At 40.2% G+C, this 27,862-nt stretch overlaps 1 protein-coding gene across 4 annotated transcripts in view; it reads left to right on the plus strand.

Moving 5' to 3' along the window:
• The window catches only part of ntrk3b (neurotrophic tyrosine kinase, receptor, type 3b), a 135,779-nt gene that overhangs the window by 27,252 nt on the left and 80,665 nt on the right, over positions 1-27,862 (plus strand). For all 4 annotated transcript variants that reach the window (XM_088372021.1, XM_088372022.1, XM_088372023.1 and 1 more), the window contains 2 exons: positions 7,367-7,967; positions 26,544-26,618. In XM_088372021.1, coding sequence (XP_088228147.1) covers positions 7,367-7,967; positions 26,544-26,618 — 676 coding nt within the window. The remainder of the gene's footprint in view (positions 1-7,366; positions 7,968-26,543; positions 26,619-27,862) is intronic.

Raw genomic sequence — 27,862 nt, forward strand, 5'->3', positions numbered from 1 at the left:
GCACTTTGCCTATGGGCTCTCCTCCTAATTATTCATTAATCAAACATGGGCGGTGTGATCATAGTTATAGAAAAATCATCTTTAAAAGTGCAAATAATTGAAGTAGAAGATACACGAATACCCAATAAATAATTATAAAATATATTTACAAGATCCAGATTCCATGCTGCCCAACCACAATAATAATAATAATAATAATTGAAAAAAATGAGGAGAATAAAATTGAATAATAATAATAATAATTAATGGCATTAATTGGCAGACTAATTACATTAACCATAATCATAGTATGGCATTGTTGAGCCCTTTTATACTGTATTATTATCACAGCACAATAATATGGCAAATAAATAAGATTTAAAGACGAATGTGAGCTCATTAAGTCCAAGTAAATCCTTTCAAGACATGTTACCGTTCAAAAGTACTCACTTCAACTTTTGCCGTCACTTTTTTTTCTTCTTTATCATGGTAATCAAGTTATTTTGTCCTCCGTCAGCCACTTTGCCGTCTCTTGACAATAAGGAAACGAGCGCAGCACTTGCGTGTGTCCCTGCATGTATGTTTGCCTCTGAGGAGGAAATTGTTCACAAGTGCACACACTTGTAACAGCGACGCTGTCGTGACTCATCCGGGTCAACAATGGTGCGGCGCTTAGTCGAGCCACTTGGGAATAAACTCGGCAGCCGCGGGAGCCGTCTTGTGACTGACGCGCCCGCTGCTGTTGCGTTGTCATCTTGGGATTTCTTAAGAAATATTTGTGGGTGGGCGGCTTATGACCTGGGGAAACTCCATTGAGACTGCAGGCAACAGCAGAGAAAATACAGGTGAATAACTAACTATTGCTAAAATGTCATCAACAGTATATATATATTAAAAAAAAAAATGAAAATCATGAGCACAAAAGACCTACTGACCCCCAAAAAAAGACTATAAGAACCATGTTGAAGTAAATAGCGATAAAAGACTGATAATACTGTAAATTAGTCAAATAAATATTCGTTATCAACTAGATAAACAAGTTAAGAAACCTAATTTGATAAATAGTTAAAAGCTAGATTAAAAAAAGTGCATCTTAAGTTTTAAAAATACTGACCAAAAAAAGACTATAAGAACCATGTTGAAGTAAATAGTGATAAAAGACTGATAATACTGTAAATAAGTCAAATAAATATTCGTTATCAACTAGATAAACAAGTTAAGAAACCTAAATTGATAAATAGTTAAAAGCTAGATTAAAAAAATAGAGTCTTAAGTTTTAAAAATAACACCATATTGTAAGAAAATGCGCAAAACCATCTGAAATTGATCTGGAAGTCGGCCATTTTGTTTCGAATCATCCATTTTGTTTGAATTCCAGACCACATAAGCCTCACTCACATTTTGCCGTAACCTCGGTCACATCTCATGTCGCTGCGTATTTATTGACGTTTTACCTCCAGCCGGCATGAAAAATACATTTCTTTCCAAACTTGATTTTGAAATAATTCCTTGAGCTGTGGTCAGCGATTGGAAACATAAATCATTTATGTCACCCCGTCTTGGCGTCACATTTTATATGATAGCAGATAGAATATTTTATTGTTCTTATTGAGGCTTTTAATCAGCATCCCAACATGACCCCCCCCCCACACTCCAAAGTCCCTGGGCAACCAGTTTAAGTCTTTAACCCGCTCGACTGTTTTTTTTTTCGACTCATACATAATGCAGCATGTTTAAAGCAGATGCATTACGTACGCTATTGTTCAGACACTCTGTTTAATGAATAGAGCTCGCAAAGAGCCATTACCTGCAACCTTCCCTCATGTCTTCTCCTCCCCTACGCATTAGTCGCTCGCCGTTTGTTGTCGCCGTGGCGAGTCCAGGCCTCGCTTTTGTGCGCCGATCGTTCCCGTGGGATTTCGGCGTGCGACACTACAGCGGTCTCTCTCTCCGAGACAATATGGCGAGTCTGCACCCCCCCTCCGCTGAAGGAATTAATTATTCATCATCCGATTGGAGATAAAGAGCGTGCGGGAGGAGAAGATGAGCTTCCTTCCTCACAATAGATCCCCAAATCTCGTTAGGTGTCAACAAAAAAAACTCATGAAGGCGTCAGGATGGATTGTGAGAATTTGAAACAGACGCAGGCTATGTGGAATGAAAATGTCTTTGCACTCTGACACTACAAACCAAATTATTATTTTAACTCACAAAAAGCTGACATAATGAATTCTGGAATACATTTCATTTACAACTCAAAGGGCCACCTTTGATTTTTTTTGACCATCTTTGCTCTGAAGTACACAAATAGAATTGATTGAGACCGCTTCATTTCTTCTTTTATTATTCCGACGCCTAATAAATAAACTTTAGTCTACTTAAAAAAAAAATGGCTGTCCGTGTCATCAACATCAAACAACTACGCTGACAGCTAATTGGAGTTCAAATGATCTAATCAGTTTCCTTCAAGCCTTTATCAATACCTGTCCCCTCCCTCTTTGTTTTAGCGTTAATCGTAAGCGATCAAAAATCAATCAATCCTGACGTAATTGCATCTGACAGCTGCGAACACGCAACCTTGACTCGTTTTGATCGGTTTGCCCATCTTCTGGGCGGCAACCGCTGGCGCCAGAATCATCGGACGGAAAAAACAAGGCTGGAACGGCGGGAGGTGCAAAAGTGGACTATAAATACAAAGTTGACTACCTCCAGCCAGGTTTCCATAGCAGTAAATGGCATTTACTGTCTAATGTCTTGGCCTATTATGACCCCTCCTTTGGTGGGCCCCGCAGAGGGAGGCCCCCCCACGCCGCGGTTCCATGGGGGGTCGTCCAATGCACAATTGATTGGGGAGTCATTCTATTTTCTGCCGGCGGACCCTCGCTTCTTCTTCGTCTTCCATCCGCCCGCATATTCCTCTTCAGCTTCTATCTAGTTTTTCATCTATCCGTCAATGACCCCTCCCATCTGCCTTTTCCTGCCTCGACCCCCCCCTCCCCTACCCCCTCAAAAATCAATTTTGTCATTCTGATTCAAAAAGATATAAAGAAGGCAGCGGGTGTCTCTGTGGACTATGTTTGAAGGGAGAAATCTGTGCTTTCTCCTTTGTCAAAATGAGCTGGTGACTTTTGCAGCCTCCCCGGATGACGGGGCGATTTAAAAACATGACAGATGTAAAGTCAACTATGGCTGAGAGCACGCAACTCGTTCAAGCAAAAAAAAAAAAAATCACGACTCTGGTAATACATTTTTTTGTATATTATTTGTTGAATGCATTGTCTTAAGGCACCCTTAAAATGACCAGATTGAGGTGTTGTGAATTGTATAATCAGATTATTATTATTATTTTTTTTTAGATGCGCTAATGAGTATGTTTTTAGGTTTTCATTATGTAGACTTTTTTAGTAATTAGTAATATCTATGAACTAAGCTGCAGGTGGGATTTTTTTTCCCCTAAAAATAGATAGATAGATAGATAGATAGATAGATAGATAGATAGATAGATAGATAGATAGATAGATAGATAGATAGATAGATAGATAGATAGATAGATAGATAGATAGAACTAAAGAAATAATGCAAGCTTTTCGAGGTCAAACTTAAAACATGAAAATATCTAAAGAAAAAAAATGTGTTTAAAAAAAAACAAGACAACACATGATGTGCCAAAAAAACCCATCTTTTAAATAAGCTTCAAAAATACATTCTAGGAACACATAAAGCCATCTCTGATTAAAATGATTATTATTTTTTTTACTTGGTGTTCATGTATCCAAATATTGTTTGCACAACTATCGAGACTTCTACTTAAGTACAGAGTTTATTTACTATTGGCACCTCAGGCATTAAAGCATTTTGTTTACCCAAGGCCAACGAGGTTGGGGGGGGGTTCTGCGCTACATTAAGCACTTAGATGTTTTGAAGTCATCCTCTATCAGGTTTTCTATCTGATAATTGAATAGAACAAATGCCCCTCCTTCTCCAAACCACTAATGCTCAGCCCAAAACTGCAGTTCAGCATGTTCATGCTAACCGCGGAGCCATTTGCTCAGTTGGGGAAGGGTGAAAAAAAAAAACCCTAGTCCGGTCAAATGGGAAGTGGAGAGGAGGGGGGCCATGTTTAAGGCCTGCAGGCGCCGTTCTAGTTCAATATTAATGGTCTCCTTTAATCACGTTAGCGCTAATTTGGACATTTTGAGGTTGGATAATTCGCCGTCTGGTCGCCGCTGGTTTGCCGCTCGCACAATAAGTGCAGAGCGCCTCGTAAATGGCCGGCAAAGAGCTCTTGAACTCTTCCTGTCCGGCATGATGAAGATTTGCGAGTGAGAGGCCATTTCACTGGATTGCTTTGATGCTTTTCCACATTTCCGCACCTTCAAGCGCTAGCTGTTTAAAAAAAACATCAAGACTAATCATTTCCGATATCCTTGTCAATGTCCAATTGCTTTGGATTGCAATCCAATTTATGACACACAAATGGAAAGAATTATTTCCTGAGTCAAATTGTAAAACACTTCTTACTAAAACACCTCTGACGTTCCGACAAAAATACACAAAGGATGAAAAATTACGCTTAATATCCGTCTCATTGCCATGGCGACCGCTGATCTGCTCATGTGGCGCATGCAACGAACTTCGTGTCCGTCCATTTTTCCCAAGAGTGATGAGATCGGATTAAGTATTGATGTTAGCATGGATTGTTTCTCCATTGCTGTGAGTGATGATCAGTAGACGGCGGGAAAAACGTGTAGCCGGAAAACGGCGACGGCGAGACTGCAGGGAAAGCGCGGAACTCGGAGTATGTTTAGAGCACCGGCGGGACCGCTCGTTTATTACACGGGGAGCCTCGGAGCCGCTTTAGCTTTGAATTTCTGACAAAGCGAGCCGGCGAGGGGATGCTCGGATCCCGGCGGGGTCCCCGCGTCGCTGCCCAAATTGAAATAAATCGCCACGTTAGCACTCGGAGTGCTCAGCCGGCCGCTTTGACACGTGCTCTTGGATTAGGTCCTGCTGGACGAGCGGCAGCTTCACACTGAGATTTTTTTTTCATCTCGGTTTATTCGAAAAGGCCTTCGCTACACGATGGGGGTTGGTTGTATTTTCCAGCAAGTCGTTTCCCGCCGTGGCACCATTTTCAGTTTTGCCTTAGAAACACTTTGTAAACATCTTTGTTTTTGTTCGAGTGATGTTATGCAAGACGGCTTGGTCTCAAATCAGACTGCACCTCACTTGTGAGACTTGGGACTGCACTTCATTCTCGTGCATTGTTTCCATAGACACAAAAAATATATAATTTTGACATTTTTTTGCTTCAATAGATTTTTAATTATTTTTTTGGGCCATTTTTGTATAGTTTGGCTCTTATGCTTATTTAATATATCAATATTCTTTATGTAATAATTCCGTTTTTTTGCCCTTATGTCCATATTTTGATCCCACATTTTTTGCTTGAATGGATTTTTAATAATTATTATTTATGTTCGTCCATTTGCAAATATTCAAAACAGCCAGAATTTACAAAAATTTTGGCTGTTTTAAATACTTGCATGTTCTTTCTTTAATAATTTTTTTGTCCATTGCTATTGAATTATTTAAAGCAGGTAACGCCGGGCTACATGTCCATATTTTGACATAAGGAGACTTTTTTTTATTTTTTATTTTTTTTTTTAAGAAAGAAAAAAGGGCCTGACTTTTATGTCCCCTTTAAGCAAATTAGACCCTGTGTTGTGCTTTGACGCATGCTTGCTGCACTTTGTTCTTAGGGTGGGAATCAGCAAATCTGCATGTGTTTTCTCCAGTGTGGCGCATCTGAGACCATGTTCGCTTTTCAATTCCGTTTGAAGGCAAGTCGCCATGTCGCGTCTGGTTAATTAGTACCCGGCAACTCTGTGCTGCTTCTTCTCGGGTGAGGACTTTCAACACGGTGGGAGAACGGTCAAACGGTTAAAGACTGCAAACCGTCAAAGAAAGTCTCACCGGCAGACTTTTGAACGTGCACATAATTCAACTCATTGAGCTGAAACTCGTTGACATTGAACATCAAATAGCAATCTATAATTTGTGTGAAATCTCAGTGATTTGCAACTAAATTCTCCAGTCTCAATCTGAATCGATGCTGAATTTTCCATAAGGACCCGGGCGTGTCCATTTTGCAGGATATCTGTTTGAAATAGACAATTGTTGTATTTTCCCGCTTCACTGTGTTCTGTGTAAAAGTCACAGGTGACTGAATCTTTTGATAGATCTCTGAAGCTTCCATTTGGCGGGATTTCTGTGTGAAATTCCGACATTGACATTGTATTTTCCCGCTTCACTGTGTTCTGTGTAAAAGTCACAGGTGACTGACTCTTTTGATAGATCTCTGAAGCTTCCATTTGGCGGGATTTCTGTGTGAAATTCCGACATTGACATTGTATTTTCCCGCTTCACTGTGTTCTGTGTAAAAGTCACAGATGACTGACTCTTTTGATAGATCTCTGAGGCCTCCATTTGGCGGGATTTCTGTGTGAAATTCCGACATTCTATTAGGGCTCTGTGAGAAATTTGCAGGATCTCTGCGTAAAATAAAAGAAAAATCCAGTTTATTTCCTTTTTAGGTGACATTTCATGCTTTGAAAGGATTATTCATCAATGCCGGGGTGCTGCCACATTCAACCTTGACGTGGGGGGGGGTAGTTTCAACCTATTCACGGGTTATTTGCTTCTGCCTGATGCGTGAAAGCGGCGCGTAATGGAAGGCATAAAATAATAAAGTCAACAATAAAGTCAAACATGCAGAGTGGATACTTGGCTCAGATCATCTCCTCTCTCGCTCTCTTCCAATTCTGTCATATTTTCTCAGCTTTTTATCGGTCGGACTTTTATTAGTCGCCGGGTAGAAGACTGGAAATAAAAGATGCCGCCTGGCTTAAATGGCGTTACAGTGCGAAGACAATGGCGTCGCGGCATAATGGCGTTTAATCTGATGCCAGCCTTTGATCATAATCTGCCTCACGTCACGCTTCTCAATCTTGCATTGTAATCCTCAAATTCCTACTTAAAGATGCTGATGTTAACCACATGCACAAAACCACTTTGGAGTTTCAGCAATTTTCCTTCTTCGTATTGTTTTAACAGTAGTCAGATGTCAGTTTCAAATGATGCATTTTTTTTTAAACTGCTTTTCCAAACATATCATTAAGTAGAAAATATATTTAACCATTAAAGCAACGCCTAATTTTCTGCGTCTGATATACTCGCTGTAATCACACTTGACTGCATGCAGCTTCTGCAGGTGTCAGTACGACAGCCGCTGGTGGGAGGGATTCTGACGCCCCCAACTTCTCATTCGATGCCTCTCTCTCCCCTCTCTCTCTCTCCTCCCTCTCTCATCCCTCCATCCACTCAGTCCTGCTCCAGCATCACGCTGAGGAGGAGAGCGCAGCATCGGAGGGGAGCTACCATGCACGTTTGCCTGGAGATTTCTTCCACTTGATTACCGGGGTTTTTTTTATTTTCCATTTGCATTTCCCTCCTTCTCTTTCTGTGCGTGTGTGTGTGCGCGTGTTTGGATCTGTATGTGTGTGTGTGTGCATGTGTATATATATAAATATATATAAATATATATATGTATATATATGTGAGGAGGCAAGGACACACACTGCACAGAGCATCCTCTGTTCTCCTAAGGAAGGACACCAGGACCTCCTCTTCCCCCTTTTCTTCTTCTGTTTTCCACCTTTCCTCGGAGACATGGATCTATGCCTGGAGCCGCCGCGGATTTGCCGGGGCTGGCGGCTTTTCTTGGTCCTCTTGCTTCTCACCCTCCTCTTTCGGGACCACCTGAGCTCCATGCTGGACTGCCCGCCGACGTGCAGCTGCTCGCCCACCGAGATCTATTGCAATAAGTCGGACAGCGGGCGCTTCTTCCCGCTGTTGGCGGTGCAGGATGGAGCCAACGGCAGCGGAGCCGTGGACATAGCTGACTTGTTCAAAAACATCACGTCCATGTGAGTAGAGCTCGCTCTTGTGTGACTTGCACCATCTCACTTTTTTTTTTTGTATAAGTATGTGCTTTGTGGCTGGGGAATGCGTGGTGGAGGTGAGGAGGGGGGGTGCGTCCTGAAAGTTGCACCCCCGCAGGCCTCTTCATCAGCATCCTCCTCATCCTCTTTATCACAAGGAGGAGGAGGAGGAGGATGTTGCGTCCGCGTCCAACTGCTCCGACAGATTGCGCCAAATGGAACAGAAATAAATGGCGCAGTGAGGTCAACCAGTTACATATCACTACCCTCCACCACCCTCCTTCGGGAACCCCCACCCCCCGTTCCCCATGTATGAACTTGAGACAGATGTGTCTGTGTTACGAAAATGTAAAAATAACACTTGTGGTGCCGGATGCGGCTTCTTTTTGTTCAACACTGAGTCACAAGAGCGTTTCTTCTTCAAAAGTCCAGACAATAGCGTTTTGTGTGGCTCAGTACTTGTTACATCGGGGATCAATAACATATGCGGGGGGGGGGGGCAAAAATGTGCTGGATGCAGATTTGGGTTGGATGTCTAAAGGATATCTCTCAAGCCTTCAATTTCAGAAAAATATATTTTGGTGACTTTTGAGTGTTATTGTGCTGAATGCAGATTTTTTTTTGTAATGGGTACGTAAGCCGTATTTAATTTTCTCAGGCCACAAATTTGTTGGTTGCATTCAAGATTGAAGCAAATTTGAGAAACAAAAACATTTTGGATCGCTTCAAACTTGTGGTGGTGGTGTGCAGGATGCAACTTTTTTTTTTTTTACAAGCATCCGTTACGAGCCTTCAAATATATCTTTCCTATTCGAAAATCTGACTTTTCCTTCTTGGGAAATTGAGTCAAATGCATTTTGTGTGGCTTAACACTTAATGATTTGGTGCCGGATGCATCTTTTTGTGCTTCAATGAAAGCCACGTACGCAATCCACAGAGGCCCAAATCAAAGCTTTCTTTCTTGAAGAGTCCGTAAGAACCAAGACAGATGTGCCTAGCTTATGTCACTCCCTGGGGCGCGAATCCCGTATTACAACAACAAAGACGTCGCTTTGATATAACGTAGCTTTGCATCCTTACCTTGCGATTGCAGAACGTTTTGATTCTGTTTTTTTAAGACAACCTGTAGGGGAAAAAACTGATTATTTTTCAAAGATGTGATTATTTTCTGCTACACAAACAACAAATATTACAATGCTAATAAATTTTTATCAATGGAGGACAATGGGCTGCTTTTTGCACATAATAGTTGTCTTTTTTTTTGGTGTTACTGTGCAAATGTGCTAAAAGTCGTGAGGATTCAAACATTTGGGCGGCTCCACACTTATATAGAAATTGCAAAATGATAAATGCAGTTTAATGGACGTGCTGGATGCAGCATTTTTGTGTTTTAAGCCATACCGCAAAACCTTCCATGGCAGTGTAAAAATAATTTTGTGCACAAATCTACAGGATGCGCCATTTTTGTTTCTTTCCAATCAAATCCAAAGCAGAACATGAATATGCATGTGTGGCTCAACACGTGTTGCTTCTTTTTCGATGTGAGTCCAGACACATCCTCTAAGTCATAAGCGGAAGTTGCGTGCAGATGTACCGGATGAAGCTTTTTATATCGGCGCCATCCCTCACTTGCCTTCAAGTACTTCATCAGAGCAGAAAATGTATTTTGTAAGATTCAACCCTCGTTGTGCTTTCTTTGTTGTCTTACTGGAAGGCGGCACATTCTCCACTGCAGTACTCAAATTCTTGTTCAGCTTCTAAGCCCATCCTTTACTCGCTTTTGTTCTTAAAGTCAATTCAGATCCGTTTTGAGTATTGAAAGCAGTGCACAAACGTCCTGGAGGCTGAAATCTCTCCAGAAGGAAATCCAACCATACAAGCGAGCCCCGCCTCTTGTTCTCCTCACATCACTTTTGGGCTCCCGTTTGACCTTTTTTATTCAACAACTCAGTTGCCACGCGCCACTAGAGGGTACCCTGCACCCGCATGGTCTTCCTCCCCCACCCCGCCCTCGCCATTTTTCCTAACTGCATTAAAAGGCAAAGAAGAGAATAGCGAGGACATGAAGGCGGCGGCACCCTCAGTGATTACCGTGACCCCCGCGTGACGCCTCATGATTTATTCATGCCGTAACCTGTTGGCGTCATTTATCTCCCCCTCTTGTCCACCTTGGTTCCGATCGGTCAGGCAGCCGGCTTGATTGTTTTTTTCCTTAAAAACTACAAGAAGTTAAAAGGGAAAAAGTCGTGGTCTCATTAGCATTTCTTTTGCCTTTTTTTTTTCAACTAATCAGATTGACCTGCCTTCGGTGGCTCCGCTCCAGCAGCCGCCGTCTTGTTTTTTTTTTTTGCTATCCTGCAGCAAAAGGCTGACAAACAAATGCAGTGGCGTCGTTTAAACATGGCTGATCATTTCTGATGGCTTACTTTAAGCATAAAGTACTGCCTATGAATGGAAAATGCACATTAAATAGCATTTTGGAGTTGAAGATGGTGTCATTTGATAATTCTAGTCCTCAATCAACATTGTGTAACCAGCATAGCACGTGATTAATTCAGAATACTAAAGAGAAAATCATTTTACCTTGCAATGGTATACCTTGTTTTATTTATATTTGCTATAAATATATCTACATATAAGAAAATATTTCATATATTTAAATTTTTTTAAAAATTACCAGCAATTAATTTTTCATTCCATTAAACATATATTTATATTTGCTATAAATATAGCTACATATAAGAAAATATTTAATATATTTAAATTTTAGAAAAAATTACCAGCAATTAATTTTTCATTCCTATAAATATTATATTTATATTTGCTATAAATATAGCTACATATAAGAAAATATTTCATATATTTAAATAAAAAAAAAAATACCAGCAATTAATTTTTCATTCCATTAAACATTGAGGCTACATTAAACATTCTGTTGTTCTCCTCGACTCCATCTCACTAACGTGGGCAAGGGTTAAAGACAGAGGGAGTTGCAAACAAAGACGAAAGATTTAACCTTAGTTTTGAAGTGTAACAGCTTTCATTAACTGGCAATTGATTCGAGCCTCATGGGCTGACTAAACGGGCGGCAATTGCAACAGGAAGTAAACGGGCGGTGGGAGTTACATGGACATGATTAAAAAAAAAAAATCAGTGTATTTACCCGCAATACAGACTGAGAAACAAATAGAATGAGATTCCCCAGGCAGAAGAAATTAGCATTACTGTCATGATGTAACCGTGTGAGCAGCTGGTTTGTCTGTTGGACAAGCTGGCTGATGTTGAAAGGCAAATATTTCTGTATATTGAACTTGCCGAGATGTTTTCCTCGAAACCTTGGGCTTTGCTATATTCTATTCAGGATCTGAAATAAGCGTTGGAAAAAAAAAAAAAATACTTAATATGTCCTTTGAGGTGTTTTGCAATTTTCCGAGTCATTTGACTAATTATTTTAGTCTCACTTGTCCAAATTGTAAGACACCGCTGAAAAATAACCGTCTTTATTAGCATATCTGTCATGTGAAATTCATAATGAATACAAAATATATTCATCCAAGGATTTTTTTTTTTTTTTTTTACAAGGAGTATCTTTTATTTAAACCCAGCAACCAGCCCAAAAAGCGGTATGGCTGTCATCAGTATTCGCCGGCGGTAAGACTCGTCCTCGGTCCTCTGATGGCGGCGTTGTCGCCGAAAGGCCACCAATGGTGAATCCAGATAATAGTTTGTTCTTTGTTTGGCAGCATGGTGCTTTCTTTCAAGTGGAGGAGGAGATACTTGAAGATAAAGAAAGACCGTTTTCAGTCAGAAGCTGAGTGTCAGACAGGTTGTGATTACGTGTTGTTTCTGCGCACCTTCTAATTAACACCTTCACATCTGACGTTGGCTTATCTGGATTGTTCCATATGTGTTAAGCAAGGTGGCTCAAAAATGCTCCTGATGCTAATTCCACTTGGTGACAGGTAATTTAATGTCTATGATTAGAGTCTTACAAAGTATGTCAAAACACAGGACGTTAGCCATTTAGCATTAAGGCAGCCATTTTCAGGCGTACTTGTGAAGCTATTATGATATCAATTTGATTGTTTTAAATTTTTTTTTTTAAACTTTTGAGGTTTTGTCTAAGCCTGTAGGTGACTGCATTTCCTTGATAGTTTATTGATTAAAAAAACAAATATGAACGGTTGATTAGGTGTTGTGCTAGCTTGGGTAGCCTGTACGACACCTTATTAAAATTCATTAGCCATCATTCATGATAAATGGAGTCACATAAAAGTCTGAAGAACGCATGAAATAAAACAGACAGGAAGTCAGCTGTTCAGTGTTTTCAAAGAATAGTTGGTCATTTCATTTATTTCCGACTTTTAAGCTAGCAAGACCTAGCGGACTACTAGCTACAAACTCTCTCATTCTTTGGAGCAGCCTTCTTTTTTCTTTACCATCACGCGATAGTTTTATGGTTTAATAAGTGATAGTAAAACATATAACTCAACTTTGTCTAATTTCGGAATTTTCCGTCGCAGCATCTCGATAGCTCAAGTAGCTCAATGTGTGTGTGAGTCGCTAACTGTCATTTTTATGTCACGTCCGCAATTGTGTGTTAATTTGACCTTTGTATATTCATAACACTAAATTTTCAAGCTTTGTTCATTGCTATAATATCTTGAAGTTTTGGTGATCGTGTTTGATGTAGACAAATTTATGATCCATCATCCTCATCATGGCCACCATTTTGTTGTCATGCCGCTTCGCTGATGCACTAAACTTGTTTAAAGAGACCACATCAATTTGCTTTATACCCAGTTGGAAACACAGCCATAAAAAGGAGAGAGCTAGGAAAAAAAGTACAGTAATATCACACAGCATCCCATAATAACACCGCTGGGATTTATCTGTAGTCACACACATCATTAACATTACATCATCACGTGTGCTACTTGCAAACGAGCGAATCCGAATAGTCCAGCAGAGGTTTGTTTTATATTCTTTTGAAGCTAACAATGGGCTCACAAGCGACTATTTGCAGACGACGACGAGGTTTTAGCGGTGTTTAAAACGCCTCGACCGCGTCAGCGAAGACAAAACTGCACTTTATACGAACGCCGTTTGGTAAACGGTTCATTCCTTTATTCTTGTTTTTCTTCCAAGGCAATTAGTCGGTGCACATTGCATGGACACTGATCAATAAAAGATCTCAAAGAGGGATTAATAACACCGTGTTTCTTTCAAAAGAGAACGGAAAATTATCCGAGAGTGGCCAAGAGTATCTGACCAAGGTTGCGCGGCGATCAAGGTCATGTGATTGAAGGTCATGTGACGATTATTTGCTTTGATCGCAAAAACGATGCTCGTCCAGGCAAACTCTCAAAAATTAAAAAAATCTCCAAAAGATGGGAAAGAAAATCTAAATATCTGAAAATAACATCAATAACAATTAATAATGCAATCTGAAAAACAATTCAAAAGTAAAAGAGTAAACCACCTTCTCATTAGTAAATGACAAAAGCAGCATCTGCTTACTTAACTCTAATTATTCCATCTTGGACCGGGACCAGGAAATATCCCACACATCTAAATTCAGCGCTCTCGGGCAGCTCTCCAAATATCTTAATCAAGACGAAAGTTTGTGCCAGAATAAGTTTGAAGACTGATAGATTTGTCCAGGATAACAATATACTTAATTAGCTGGACGGAAAGTACGCAACTGGAGATTTAAGTGCCATTTAAGATCGCGATGCATTTAAAAGGCCTGAGTCGATTACGGAATCTTTCTCAAGGCTTCCTCTTCTCAGCCCGGCAATGTAACTCCGACGAGATATGATCATTATCGCATTGACGCGGTATTTCTGATACCTTGTGTTGAACCGAAACTAAGATCAGTTAAGATTCGGTAGACATTTTTTCCGACGAGATTTTAACTTACGATTCCACCTTGCACGGGATCCAAAATCAATCAAATCTACGAGAACGTCATCTACTTTGGGGCCTTCTGAGGTCTTGAGACGCAGTTGTAGTGATTGTGATGAGAAGTAGCAGGACACAAGATGAAACAAAGACTCGAACCTCGCCGTCCGGACGACTAAAATAGCTCGGAAAAATGTGTGCGGGAGTCTTGAATGCGAGATTTTTGATGGCTGCCATCTTGGATTAATATCACATTGGGCTTCATCAAATAATCATGGAGCTGAGATGAAGTCTCTCGCTAATGGAGTCGGCTTCATGTACCCCTGAAAATTAGCTTTTGGGTTCGGAATATTGGGAGTCTGACAGAACAAGGTTTAAGAGGAGAACGACAGAAATGAAGAAGGATGTGCAAAATGCCACCAGTGAAGTCTGAAGTTTAGCGAGGTGATGTCGAGAAAGAAGTATTAAAATGTCTGCCAGTTTTATTGTGAGTAGTTTGGGTAGAAGGAGCCTGGAGGATGTTGTGACCAGAATGTGGAAGGTCCGAGAGAACTTGCCCTGGTTTTAGTTTTTGCAGCAAGTCATCATGAGTGGGAGTTGGATTTTCGTGGCAGTACCAAACCAGACTGAAAGTCGGTAGACCGGATTAAGTAACAGGTCGGCAGTCGTGTGCCATAATTTGCCCCTCCCCTCGCCCTTTTGCCGTTCTCCCTCCATATTGCCGGGCTCACCTCAGGCGTTGTGAGAACATCATCAAGTTTGCATGAACCTGCTTTGCTGAAAAAGTAGGTCACGGCTAGCCATCTGAGAATTAGGAGGGGCCAACGTCTTCATTGAGATTCTCGCCGTGCGTCGACCACCGCCAGAATCCCGGCCATCTTCTCCCGCACCCCCAACAAGAGCGCCTCCAACACCGGCGCATCTGCGTGCTGCCCCAACGCCTAAAGGAAGCATACTAATGAAGCAACTTCTCTCCGCCGCCCCGCTCTCACTGTCAAAAGACACCATTGAGAAGACTGAAGGCTGTTGCTGTTTGAGGCGGGATCAGAAAAAGGCCTGGGCGAGGACTTTGAGGAGCTTACTGTTGACGTTTACTTGAGCTTCTGTGTTTGCTGCATCGGCTTACGAGGCATTGTTGCCGCCGCGTGAACTTTGATAGAGGAATGAGTTCTCGGGAGGGGACGGCTGAGGGAGGGAGGGATCACAAGTTCATTTTCAGCTTCTGTCTCTTCCACGACGGCAGAAAAAAAAAAAGCAAGGAAAAAAAATAGCTGAGAAGCTGTTGATGCCTTCAGTGTAATTTGTCAATGCATGGAAAAGCCATTTTGATCAAATAAAAAAAGTGTTTCTGAAATAGGGAGTATTAAATAAAAATATTTAAAAAATCAAATTTAAAAGAAATTTTAATTACTTTTTTAAGAATGATCTGAGTAAAAACTTGCAAAAAATTTAAATGTTAAATAAAATTTTTTAATATCATTCTCACTTCCCTATTGATTATTATTCACGAGGGAGAATTTTTGTGTGTTTAGCAAACATCAATAGCACGCTGTCAAGTAGCATGAGTCACTCTCCTGCCATCGACGTCAGAGAGCTCCCACTTCTCACAGTAGACGCTTTGAAAAAAATAAAAGAAAACATTGGGGACCTAACGTTGGCTGGCAAACTGATAGTAGGATAAAATTTTGACATTTTAACCTCCTTTGTAGGGGAGCACGCTCAGTGCAAACATGAATATTAAAAGTACGTAGCGAGGCCGAGCTGAGATCATAGAAATGATTCGAGGTCACAGTCTTGACATGTCGAGCATTTGAAAAGAATGAAAAGGCGACGTGCCGTAATTAATATTCAGCTTTGTCGGAGGGAGCTGTGTTTCAAAGGTCTCTGTAGTAGAACAAATGACTCGAGTTGTTAATGAGTTGTTGGTGTAGAAGAGAAGTGAACTTGTTACTGTGAGAAAGAAAACATACCATGAGATTAATAAGTCAGAAAATAGATAATGTGCATAGAACATAAAAGAAAATTTTAAAAAATGTGCAAAACTGAAAAAAATTGGGCCTTAGAAGGGAATAAAAGTCTGAACAGTAAAATACATTCTTAAAATTAAAAAATAATATCTGGGGACAAAACAAAACAAAAATCTTGGCAAAAAAAACAATCACAGAAAATCTATTTTAAAAATGTGGGAAAAATCTGAAGAAAATAAGAAAAAAAATCTGTACTATCACTAAACCGAACTTTAAATTTAAAAGTTATTAATTTAAAAAAATATGAAAAGCGAATAAACATTTAAAGAAAAATATAATACTCATCAAATATTCTTAATGATAAATAAACTAAAAAAAATATATATATATAAATAAATAAAAAACAAAACAAAAAAAACTACAATCAAATATAGAAATATCAATAGATCCAGATACAGGATTCATGTAATTTTATTTTCTGCAGCCACTTGACGAAGCAAAATTAAATAAATTCATCACATTCTTTTCGGTAAAACACCAAAAAAAAAAATCATGTCTAATTATGTCACGCTTGAATGGTTCGCTTCGTTAAGCTCATTTACATGTCATGGGGTGGAAAAATGAGTGCATTTACATTCTGAAACTCGGCCAGTTGTTATCTAAGAGGTGGCTTTGCCATGTCATTTATTATTTTTAGTCACTGGGGAGTCGAGTGCATGCGGTGAGCATGAGGAACAGCCCCGATGGTGCATCCAAGGTGGCCTTCTTTTCATACCGATGTACCCGTCTACTATCTGAGGCCATTTGCAGCACTTGGCGTGTCACGCTAACGAGACTTATTAGCGGAACGCGGGGCACAAACGTGATTGGCTGGCGGATGAAAGGAAGACACGACGGGCGGGAGGATAATTGCGAATATCTCCCCCCCCCCCCACTCACAGTGTTGACTGTCAAATCTAAACTGTTTTTTTTTCCCAGTTATGAATTGCTCATGAGTTTGTTTGCCAGCCAAACATCAGAGTGTATATTAGCTCAAACGCTTTTGCAGTTGTTTGAACAGATACGCTAACTGCCTGTGCTCTTATCTCGCCATAAAGGAGTCATCATTTGTTTGGGTGACTTATCTACACCAACACGACAGAAATATTTAGCAGTTTGGCTCAATGTTTATAATTTCTTCAACCGGAATTTATGCTAGCATAATATCTGCTTTTAAAAATATAGAACCTCTGCACAGAAAGTGTTCACCACTTCCTGAAAGCCACCTGCAGCTTCTCTGAAATCCAAATTAGAACCAAAAAAAAAAAAAAATTCCATTAAAGGGCTTAATAGTCATCTTCAATGAAGAGGTTGACATTTATTGCTGTGAGTAAAACAAGAAATAGACTGGAAAAGAAAAAAAAAAAGCGCTGAAAGCTTGTCAATTAAGAAATCCGCTATGGAAATGCCGAAAGGCAAAATCACTTCAGCTCTTTGCGCCGTTCATGCTGAGATGAGCGGAATCATATTAATATTCCTGACAACAATGAGAGAGACTGTCAAACTCCAAATGTATTGAATCCAAATTATACCCAAGTCAAAATGGACGTGTCATAAAGGATTAAAATTTCATTTGGGAGTATTGGAACGTGATAGAAGTCATGAAATTAGTTATACGTCTAACACAATATATACGAAAAAGTCACTAAAATTGAACAGGAAGTCAGCCATTTTGCTTTAAAAAAACAATTCCCTCAAATGAAAGCAGGTGTGTGTTATTTATAGCGCTCGAATTAGATCTCATTAGATGGTGTCCCTAATGTGGTGACCGCTGAGTGTAAACACACTGTGTCATTTTGCCGCCTGGCTAAATATTAGCACGGCTAAACCCGTGCCTCCCTGTGAGCCTCGTTCCCCTGCTGCAGGTGCTAATTCCACCCACCCTCAACACAATAATGCTAATTAGCGCGCAGATGGAGACACGTCACACACACACACGCACGGCCTGACCTTTTCGATTGTCACCTGGCGCTCGTGTAAATTTGATTTGCTTTATTAAATTAACACTATTAAAAGAAAGTGTAAACCTCCTGACTCGAGTGTATCAGGAGCCATCTTGTGGAGGAGATTGCGAGACAATTGATTGACACTTTAGGAGAAGAGAGCAAAAAGTGAATTACACCGAGGCCCGTCAGGCAATATCTTGAAATAGTTCCGCACACACACCGAGGATATAGTTGAGCTTTTTATTTCAATTCCCCTGCAGCACCAAGGGATGGAGTTTGCATTATTATGATTACACTTAATTACTAGTCCTCCAAAAGTGTCCCCATGTGTATGTCCTCAGCACTACTGTCACATCCCTGGCAGGCGGATATATGAATTTATTACGCCTCATAAAGTTTGACATTGTTTTGCACTGAAACGCTGCTGGATGTAAGATATTGCGACGTCAGCGCTAAACTGTATGTATAGATTTTCCGGACTATAAGGCGCACTGGACTATAAGGCGCACCTTCAATGAATGGCCCATTTTAAAACTTTGTCCTTATATAAGGCGCACTGGACTATAAGGCGCACCATTAATGCATCATGTCAGATTTTTCATCCAAATCAAATCATTCTCGATTTTATCTTTTTTATTTCAACTTCAGACAGCCACTTGTGATTGATTTCATGACACAGTGCTTCGGGCCAGTTTAAATTTAGGAATTTGGTCCATATATAAGGCGCACCGGACTATAAGGCGCACTGTCGGCTTTTGAGAACATTTTAGGTTTTTAAGTGCGCCTTATAGTCTGGAAAATATGGTATTTCTCATTAGTCGGTCATTGAAGAACTAGTCTAAACAAAATCCGCAATTAAAAATTAATCTGAAAAATCCAACCAGTTCGGATGTGATGTTAAATTTCGTAAGCTTCTCTACCCTTAGTGAATAAAAAAATAAATATTCCTAAAAAGAACAGGCAGACTTCTATTTCGATTTCAAGTGGCCAATTTGAAGATGAAATTGATTCAAAAAAACAAACTTGTCGAAGATTCCACTTGTTACCAAATCTGAACGACAGACTGCACAGATACTAAAACGTGAGCTGACTCACAGTTTTACTCAATACTGTTAGTGATTTAATTTTGAATGAAATTCCATTTAAATGACGTCAAAGCCATGAGTAATGAAAATCAGACAAGTTCAGCGGGTGTAACGTTTTTATTTTATCACGCCACTCGTTGCTTCTTTGTCGTCCGCTCGTTTATCCGCATGACGCATCTTAATGGTGCAATTACGCTCTCGCGTATATTTGCCGTCTCCTCGACACAACTCGAACACATCTGAACCTCGCAGAGAACTTTAATATAACGATGACGCTACCATGTAAAAGGTTCAGAGGTGATCTTGTTAAATTCCGTCATACACGAGCGGCTTTGTAAAAAGTCCTATTAATCGGAATTCGACAGCAGATTATATGGAATGCTTTGTTCCTCGCAAAGCAGCGACATCCTGCCTTTTGAAGCCCCCACCGCTTTAAAAAAAAAAAAGGTGGTGAACTCTTGAGCTCGCAAGTCAAATCAATCTGGTTGCGGAGGGCTTCATTACCGGGGCCAGCCAGGAGCTCAGCCATCAGCCGTCTAATATCGCCGTGATCCTCTCCTCTCTTTTCTTACCTAATTGAATTCCAGCGCAGACGTGCCCCTCAGCCGCAGATTTATCGTATCCTGGAATTGGACGAGAGCCTCTCTCTGGCAAAGGACGTGTGCAGAACGTTTAATCCTCATCCTAGTGATCTGTGCCCGGACCGGGGTGGCCTTTCAAAGTCACAATGATTGGGAGTCGCTCCAGTAGTCATCGCTATCCTTTTTTTTCTTTCCCAACAGGCGTCATAAAAGAATAATCAGATTTTTTTTTTCTCCACCACCTTTGCAGAGTGTGGTCCACCTGAAGTTATGGAAGGTTTACTGTCAAGGAAGACTTAAATGGGAAAATTGGAGTTCAATTGGATTTTAGCAGTCTATTCTGGGATTTGTCCATATTTCGGACAAAGAAATAATTCTATATTACCCAAATCAGTCCAAAATGACTTCTTCATCTCTGAAGTTTTTGGAGCCATCATTGCGCAAGATCAAGAGTCGAGGGTTTGGACTTTGACATTCATTCGGACCGACGACATTCTTGAAACATTCATGCAACCCTAAAAAGTTGCCCAAAAACAAAATGGCGCCTTGTAATACCTGAACGGAGCCACCTTTGATGTTTTATGGAACATCAACTGGAGGATTTACAGCGAATACATACCAAGACTTCAAACCTGAACCAAAGTCCATCCGTCGCATTTGCATGCGCTACGACTTATCTGGCCAACATCCAGCAGATCTTGCCGATCACTAATTTGATTAAACACGATCGTACTCAGCAGGGAGTCGACTTACAAGAAGTGCTGATGGCAAAGGGGGGGAAAAAAAGGCCTCATGAATCTTGCAGTACACGGTCAGAAGGGCGTGTTCCTTCGAAAACCCATAAATGTTTTTTTTTCGTTTTTTTTTTTTGCTCCTTGTTCTTTTATTGATTGTTTGGGAAGTTCAGAAGGAGAAAAGAAGGGTTTGTTTTCATCATTGATTCCACTTGATCACATCTGCGGTGTTGTTTTTCACTTGAAGAAACACCATTTTGCTTTGATCTGATGATTGACAGGGCGGCAATTTAACTAACTATTAATGACAACGGTTACGAGGTGGAAGCTTTTGTTGGGTGTTTTGTTCCGGCTCAGCGATTCAAATGAATATTTGAGCTGACAAAAGACTCGAGTGGCACGATTAGGATACATGCTATGCTAACATCGGATATCAACGCTCGCTTGTGATGGTAATCAAATGTATGCACGGCGAAGAAAAACGTGTTCCACGTGAGATTTGTTTTTTTGTGGGAATTTATTTAATGTGATTCGACTGTATTTTGTCCTCCAGTTCTGTGATTCTCAAAAGATTTCACATCTGAAGTGGTTTTGATGTCGAGCTGGCGGCCACAGCAGAACATTTAACAGCTAACGTGATGGATCCTCCTCTTTGGAGTCGGTCAAACCCAACTAAGCGATTCTAATGAAATAATTTGACTTGACTGCCCAAAAACATATGCTGAAATGGAAATGGAATTACATCACAAAAAAATAAGGCCCTCCCTGCATTCTTAAATATGACCCCTTGAGCGTTTACATTATTTAGACGCCTGTTATGTGTAGCTAAATTTAAGACTTTAAAAAAAAAAAAAAAAGCTTAAATTTAAAAAATAATAAGGCTTAATAATAATGGCCTAATAACCCTAACCCTAACCCTATCCCAGCTGATTTTGGGTGAGCCACCTTTTTAACTAGCAGTTCCTCACTTAGCTTTAGCGTTAGCATAAACAAATGAGCCATTTAAAAAGCTCGCGAGCTCATGTTGTATAAGACTCGGCCGCATGTCATGGGGGTTCGACAGCGTTGATATATTCCGCTCATTACGCGGCGCAGATGGAAGCGTACGTCGTTGCCAGTGACAATCGGCGATGTGTGCGAAGCTCCCGCGACGACACGCCTCGGCGGCTCCAGGCCCGACGGCTGCCTCTTTGAATCCAGAGAGGATCATAGCCGCAGTGGCACTTGGCAAAATGGCTCTCTAATTATAGTCATTTTCGCTTTGTCCACACATGTTCACGATTCACTCATGTGTGAGGAAGTGATACCTTTTCCGCAACACGCGGTCGGAACATTCCCTTCCCCTGCCAGATTTCGTCTGCCCTCACAATCATTGGGGACTCGGGGGTGCGCTTTGGCGGTGACTCGGAACCACGCGGGGGTGGCGTCGTGGGGGCATCCGCGAATATCATCAGCTGTGCGAAAACACTCTGAACCAACACGTTCGGAATAACGTTGCCTCATTCGCCCACACCGGGCCTACACGGAAGGCTAAGCTAACCGCTACATATGTATTTGATCTCATTAGCTTGCGTTTCGAATGCTAATGTTGTGGCCCGATTAAAAAGGGCATGATTAAATTCTAAACATGCGGCCTCCATAGCTGCGCTTTCTGAAGTGCTTTCGTAAACCCTGCGTGAACTTTTCCAAGTGGAGAATAAAGTGTGGTGGCGTCACACGACTCGTTTAATTCGTCGCCTTTTGCTCTTACGCGCTTGACGAAATGTCAACAAGAGGAAGTTGTTGCCCTTGCCGTCTGCATTTTTTTTGGGGGGGATGTCTGGCGTCAGGTGTCCTTCTCGATTGGAGTATACTCGAACCCATCCTGAGGAAAATTGAAATTTTTTTTTGCTCCGATATGATCAGTGGCCAACAAATGAAGCCTAAAAATCACAAACTGACTTTCAAAAATAATCCTTATCATATCATTGTCAATATTCCGAGTGCATTCATGACTTCAACTTTCACCGAAATATTATTAACCCAAGTATCTGTTCTTCAACTTGGCTACAGACGTTTGCTACCTCTGAAATAGACAAGCCTCATTTTTCAGGCGTCCTCATTAATCTTCATCCGCTGTTTATCCCGCAGTGCTGCTGTGCCGCACAATCGCTCTTAATACAACAGTCGTTTGAATGTCGCCTGTCACTTTAAGATGGCAATCAAATCCCCCCAGCTCGCAAAGGCTCATCTTCACATTATCAATGAGTGATTGGGTAAATTTAGTTTGGTGTTTGGAGTAGCAGAACAACAGTGAAAACTATTTGTGTCATGTTTCCCATCGCTAAAATGAATCTGCTTGTTTGTTATTCAGCACGGAGACAAAACAATCGTTTAAGTTTGAGAGTTAGCCAAGGTTCTATTTATTTGTGTATGGTATTGTAATGATTTCTTGGTTCGATTTATTATAAGTATCCATTATGTTTCACTGAAATATTTCTAGCTATTATTTTGAAATTACCGTATTTCTATTTATAGTACAATTCCGGTTTGAAGCAACAGATTGCCAACTCTACTATCGCGGTGACTGTAATGTAAAATCAATTTGTAAGATTCCATTGGCACACCCAAGTCGAGGGTTATCAGCATCCTTTTCCACGTTTTCACTTTTGCGAAAACCAGCACGTGTGGCGGGAGAGACAAAAAAAAAACAAGGCTATCTGATTGATGTCGGCGTGCGCTTTAATCTAACGGAGTGCTACTCTGACCCGCCACGTTCCTCGTCTGGAGTGTTTGGCCCGACGCGAGGCAAGGCGAGCTCAATATCCCGGGGAACACACCAGAGACATTGTGTTTTATTAAACATTTTCCCATTAAGGTGGCAGCAGCGGTGCTGTACATCATTCCGATACAGTCGTAAATCACGCCGACAGCGGAAGGGAAAAGTATGTACGCAATCGCAAGGGGGGGAAAAAAAAACAAACTCAAAAATATTTATTTTAAGCCACAGGTTGTGCCTCCGGTGTGTTAAATACATTTATGCCACTAAAATAGTTCGAATGAATCATTTTTATTATTTTCCATTCAGAAGAATGGATATATATATATATATATATATATATATATATATATATATATATATATATATATATAAATTAAATCTAAAAATTCTAAAAAAAAAATTAACAATAAAATGAATATTAATTATACAATATAAATTATATAAATATATATGAATAAATATAAATATATGAATATATTTAGCCCCAAAAATATATTGAATAATATATTTATTAAATAACAATTTTAAAAATAAAAAAATTAACAATAAAATAAATATTAATTATACAAATTATATAAATATATATATAAATATATTTAGCCCCAAAAATATATTTAGGGACACAATTTTGCTGTTGACCAATGTATTGTTTATGTGGTGGTGGCATCACGTTGCAGGGCCCGGGGCCGCCACAACACAACAGATGGCCCTCGCCGGGGTGGAATCTGTTTCTGTTTGTTCGTGGGGCGTTCTCCTCTAGCGATTTTGCCACCCGGTTTAGGTTTGAGCCAATGGCAAGCTCATAAAGCAGAAGGCTGTAAAACCATACATATGCTCATATGTCAGGCAACAGTGTCTACATACCAAATCCAAATCGATAGATTAGCTGTTCCGTTCACCGGATCAAAGTCTCCAATCGACTGCCGTTTTCTCGCGACTATTTGTCTCCTTTTGAATAAAATTGCAACATTTGAGGATACTTAAAATGACACAAATAATAAGCACAAATTTGCTTTGTTTGCTCTATTCCACAATTTCCTTGCAGGGCTATTGTAACGTGAGCATTTTGAAAAAAGAAAAAAAAAATAGTCACTTTTGTCATATCCAATTTACAACCTTGCTGGGATAGAGGGAATTATGAAGGGATAGTAGATTGAATCGCAGCATCATTGTCAATCATGAGCATATTTTGTATTGTATTTTTTTTTTTTCAAATCCACCAAGCGCATTCAGCGCGACGCCAACAATCAGCGCAATCAGATTGCAGTTCACGGGAAGCCGTCGCCTGCCTTCCTCTATTTGTTGTTTTGTTGACGAAAAGTGGAGTCAGTGGAGGCTGTGCTAAATTATAGATTTACATTATATATTCTTTTCATATCGCTCTATTACATCAATATTTTATTTGGCAACAGTGTTCAGACACTCTCAGGCAATTGGGGAAATATATTCCCGGACAAATGGAGCAAAAATGAGCTCCCAAATTAAGCGGCAGAAGAAAATAAAAGATTTAAATGTAGGTTTTTTATGTATAGCAGAGAAAAAGTATCAAGGCATGAAAAGCCCGAGTCTCAAAATTGCTGCCCATTGAGGTACAGAAGGATACACGGCAAAAAAAGTAAATTATACAAACACAGTTCTTCTTCAGACAGCGATAAGTAGTGAACTATTGAGGATACCGATACCAAATAACCGATACCATTTGTGCCTTTGTGAAAACGAACAAAGATACATAACTGTTGTGCTTTGGCGTTGTAGTGTGCTCACCTTTTCTTGCCCTTAGTCTCCTCTTGAATTTAATTACATTGTCATTGTGACATTTGAGGATACACAACTAGAAGTGGCAAACACACCTTTGTATTTTGCTACATTTTGCCGCCCCCGATCTTCTCCCGATAAAATTTCTCCTGAGTCTTGACCAGCAGAAGTGAATCGTGGCTGTTATGTATTTATTTTGACCTTTTCTATAGCCTAACGGGTGTTTGCGTTGTCCGTTACATGACCTTATGATATTTCAAAAAGGAAAAAAAGAAATGTAACAGAAATATATTGACGATTATTTGACATTGGAAGAATATTTTATTATTATTTGTTGTGTATTTAAAAAAAATAAAATATACATAAAAATGTGATTATGTTTTGAGCACCTGTCCCGAAAATATCTGATTATAATATTTAGATTATTTCTACCAAATGCGTGGACAGTATTAGCTACCGCCTTGAAAACCACATCAGAGATAAATACAAATATGTTTCTAGCGTGTGATCTTGCTGAGCACAACACATTGTTGCTCATGGCCGTGCACGCTATTATGTTGCCATGGTAACAAAAGCAGCATGTGACTAAGCGGAGGCTTTTTGCAAGAGGGAAATGACATAAATGACTAACCTCGCGAAATGCCGCATAAATGCTAATTAGTCTGTCCAGTTTTACACGCAGTATTTTCATTTTGCTCACCATTAGGTCGATTTAAGAGTTATTCATCGACAATGTGGTTATAATTAGTGTTTGCAGTTAGCTTAGCATCGCTAATATTTCAAGTGGTGAACATGTTATTGAGACATTGTTTCAAGTTGTTAGAAGAAATACGTGGTATGCTCGCTTTAAGATGTCCGGCATGGGGCCCGACGTTGCCCTCACATGATGATGATGATGATGATGGAGATGGAACTGCACACAATCTGGCAGTAATGGTCCTGAGCCGTGCTGGAATTGGATTCAGTTGAAGGATTGCCAAAGGACAGCATGGCGTGCCACACAATGCAGTGCACGACCTCGTTCAGAAAAGCGTCACAGAGGCTCAATGTGACTTGTCGGTCATCTTCTCCCCTCCGGACTGTCGCCTAACAAAAAGTACATATTGTACAGACACAAAATGATTTTTTTGAAAACAGAAAAATCTCGAAATATTCAGTACAGGACAGGATACACCTCAATCTTTTACAACAAAGTGTAAAGAAGAATAAGTGGAGGGTGATGATAGAATTGTGGTTGGCATGGCTGTGATTGGTAGTGCCAGAATAACAAATCTTGGTGGAATTGTAGTTTGTTGTGTTCACACCCACAACGGCGCAGCTACGAAAATACTAAGGGCAACATTATTTTGTGTTGCCTTTTTTGTTTTAGCTTTTATTGGTTGGTGACATGTAAGAAAAGAGCATTTTTTGTCATTTTCAGTGTTGCTAGTTAACATCGAACCAAAGCAATTAGGCCGCGTGCCACTTTTCCCCGACCGGTTTATGTTTGGATCGATGGAAAATGAGCAACAAACAAACACTTATTTTGTTCCTCCCCGAAATCTAATTTCATAACGGCTTGACATTTTTCTCGGAGGCGGGGGCTGGCATTAGCCCGTCAGTCTAGCAGCACCAGATTAACTTCGCTGACTGCTTTTTGTGCAATTATATTTATCGTAGACCGGCAGAGAGCATCCTGTCGCCAGGTTTTCCGATAATTGCAATTTAAATGTTTATGGATTTTTAAGCACCACTTACTTTTCTTTTGGAGTTTGTTTAATCATCCGTTTTGTTCTATTTTTCTCTACAGACACATTGAGAACTGGACGGGATTGCAGACTTTACGGGATGTGGACATGGAACTCTACACTGGGCTGCAGAGACTGTAAGTGTTCCGGCAACATCCACGGCCATTTCTCAATGGCTACCTGCCCACCCCTTCCTCCCGTCTTTTCCTTTTTTTTCCCACCACCCTTTCAAAACTCGGAGCAGGCCTTTCTCCCCTGATCCCGCTGATCCCTCATCAGGGAGGCCAAGTGTAATATCTCCAGCAGCAAATTAGCATTTTTCTCATTACCGCCCGACTCCGTGAGGGTAGGGGGGGTGATCGGCAAGGGAGGCGGGCGAGGGCGAGGGGGTGGGCGGCGGCCACGTAACATTCCCGTAGCCCGGTTTGACACTCATTATTCCACATTTCAATAAGGACAATATGAGAAGCGATCATTCATGAAAAACGTCGGATTGTTAAATATGCCGGAGAGTGGTGCGCTAATGAAAGAGGTGCTGCGCATGTTCCTGTTGACGCTTTAATTGCGAATAAATTAAAATAAAAGATCCTCTGGAGTGCCTCAATATGGTGATCAAGACGACGGTCGTTCTTGAACTTTGCTATCACTTAGTAGTCAAACTTTTTTCATTTAAAATCAGCCACGTTGTTAATCACATACGAACTTGACTATGTATTTTAATTAGTTTTTTTTATTTTTTAGCGAGGTAAGGTGATTAACAGTTTCATATTTGCAAGACAGCAGAGTAAAAACAGCTAAATTAAAAATAATACAAATACCAAGACAATAACTCAAGTTCATAAAACGCAAGGTGATGATGTCAGTGTAAGACAATTTTGATTACAGCTGAACTTCAATTGCGAGGTGACTTTACGCTGAGCGGAGTTACATTTGGAATTAAAATTGGATTTAGATGAGGCAGAACTGTACCGACTCGCCGCAGTGGATCCTCCTGCGAGTGAGCAAGAGCGTGTCACAATGTACCCGCCACATCATTTTTATCTGTACGAGACACAGCTTCATTTTCAACGAAATGAAGTCATACGAAACACAGGAACGAAAATGAAGATTGTCTTCAAGAAAACAGAAATGTTCAATGTATATATTTATATATTTGAATGAGGCAAAATAACATTTTCTCAAATATATTGTAATAATTATTTGTTTCAGATGTAATCATTTTATGTATAAAAATTAAATTTGGTGTTCAAAAAGTCTTTTTTCAAACTTGAGTCTTGAAAAACAGGGTCGTCTTATAATCAGGGTCGTCTTATATTCGGGCCAATACGGTATATAATGTTTGCAAAAATTTGCACTGTAGTTTGTTGAACCACTGGAATAA

Source organism: Syngnathus floridae, chromosome 3 (genome assembly GCF_059516105.1).
Source record: "Syngnathus floridae isolate MCC-2025c chromosome 3, RoL_Sflo_1.0, whole genome shotgun sequence".
Lineage (NCBI taxonomy): Eukaryota > Metazoa > Chordata > Actinopteri > Syngnathiformes > Syngnathidae > Syngnathus > Syngnathus floridae.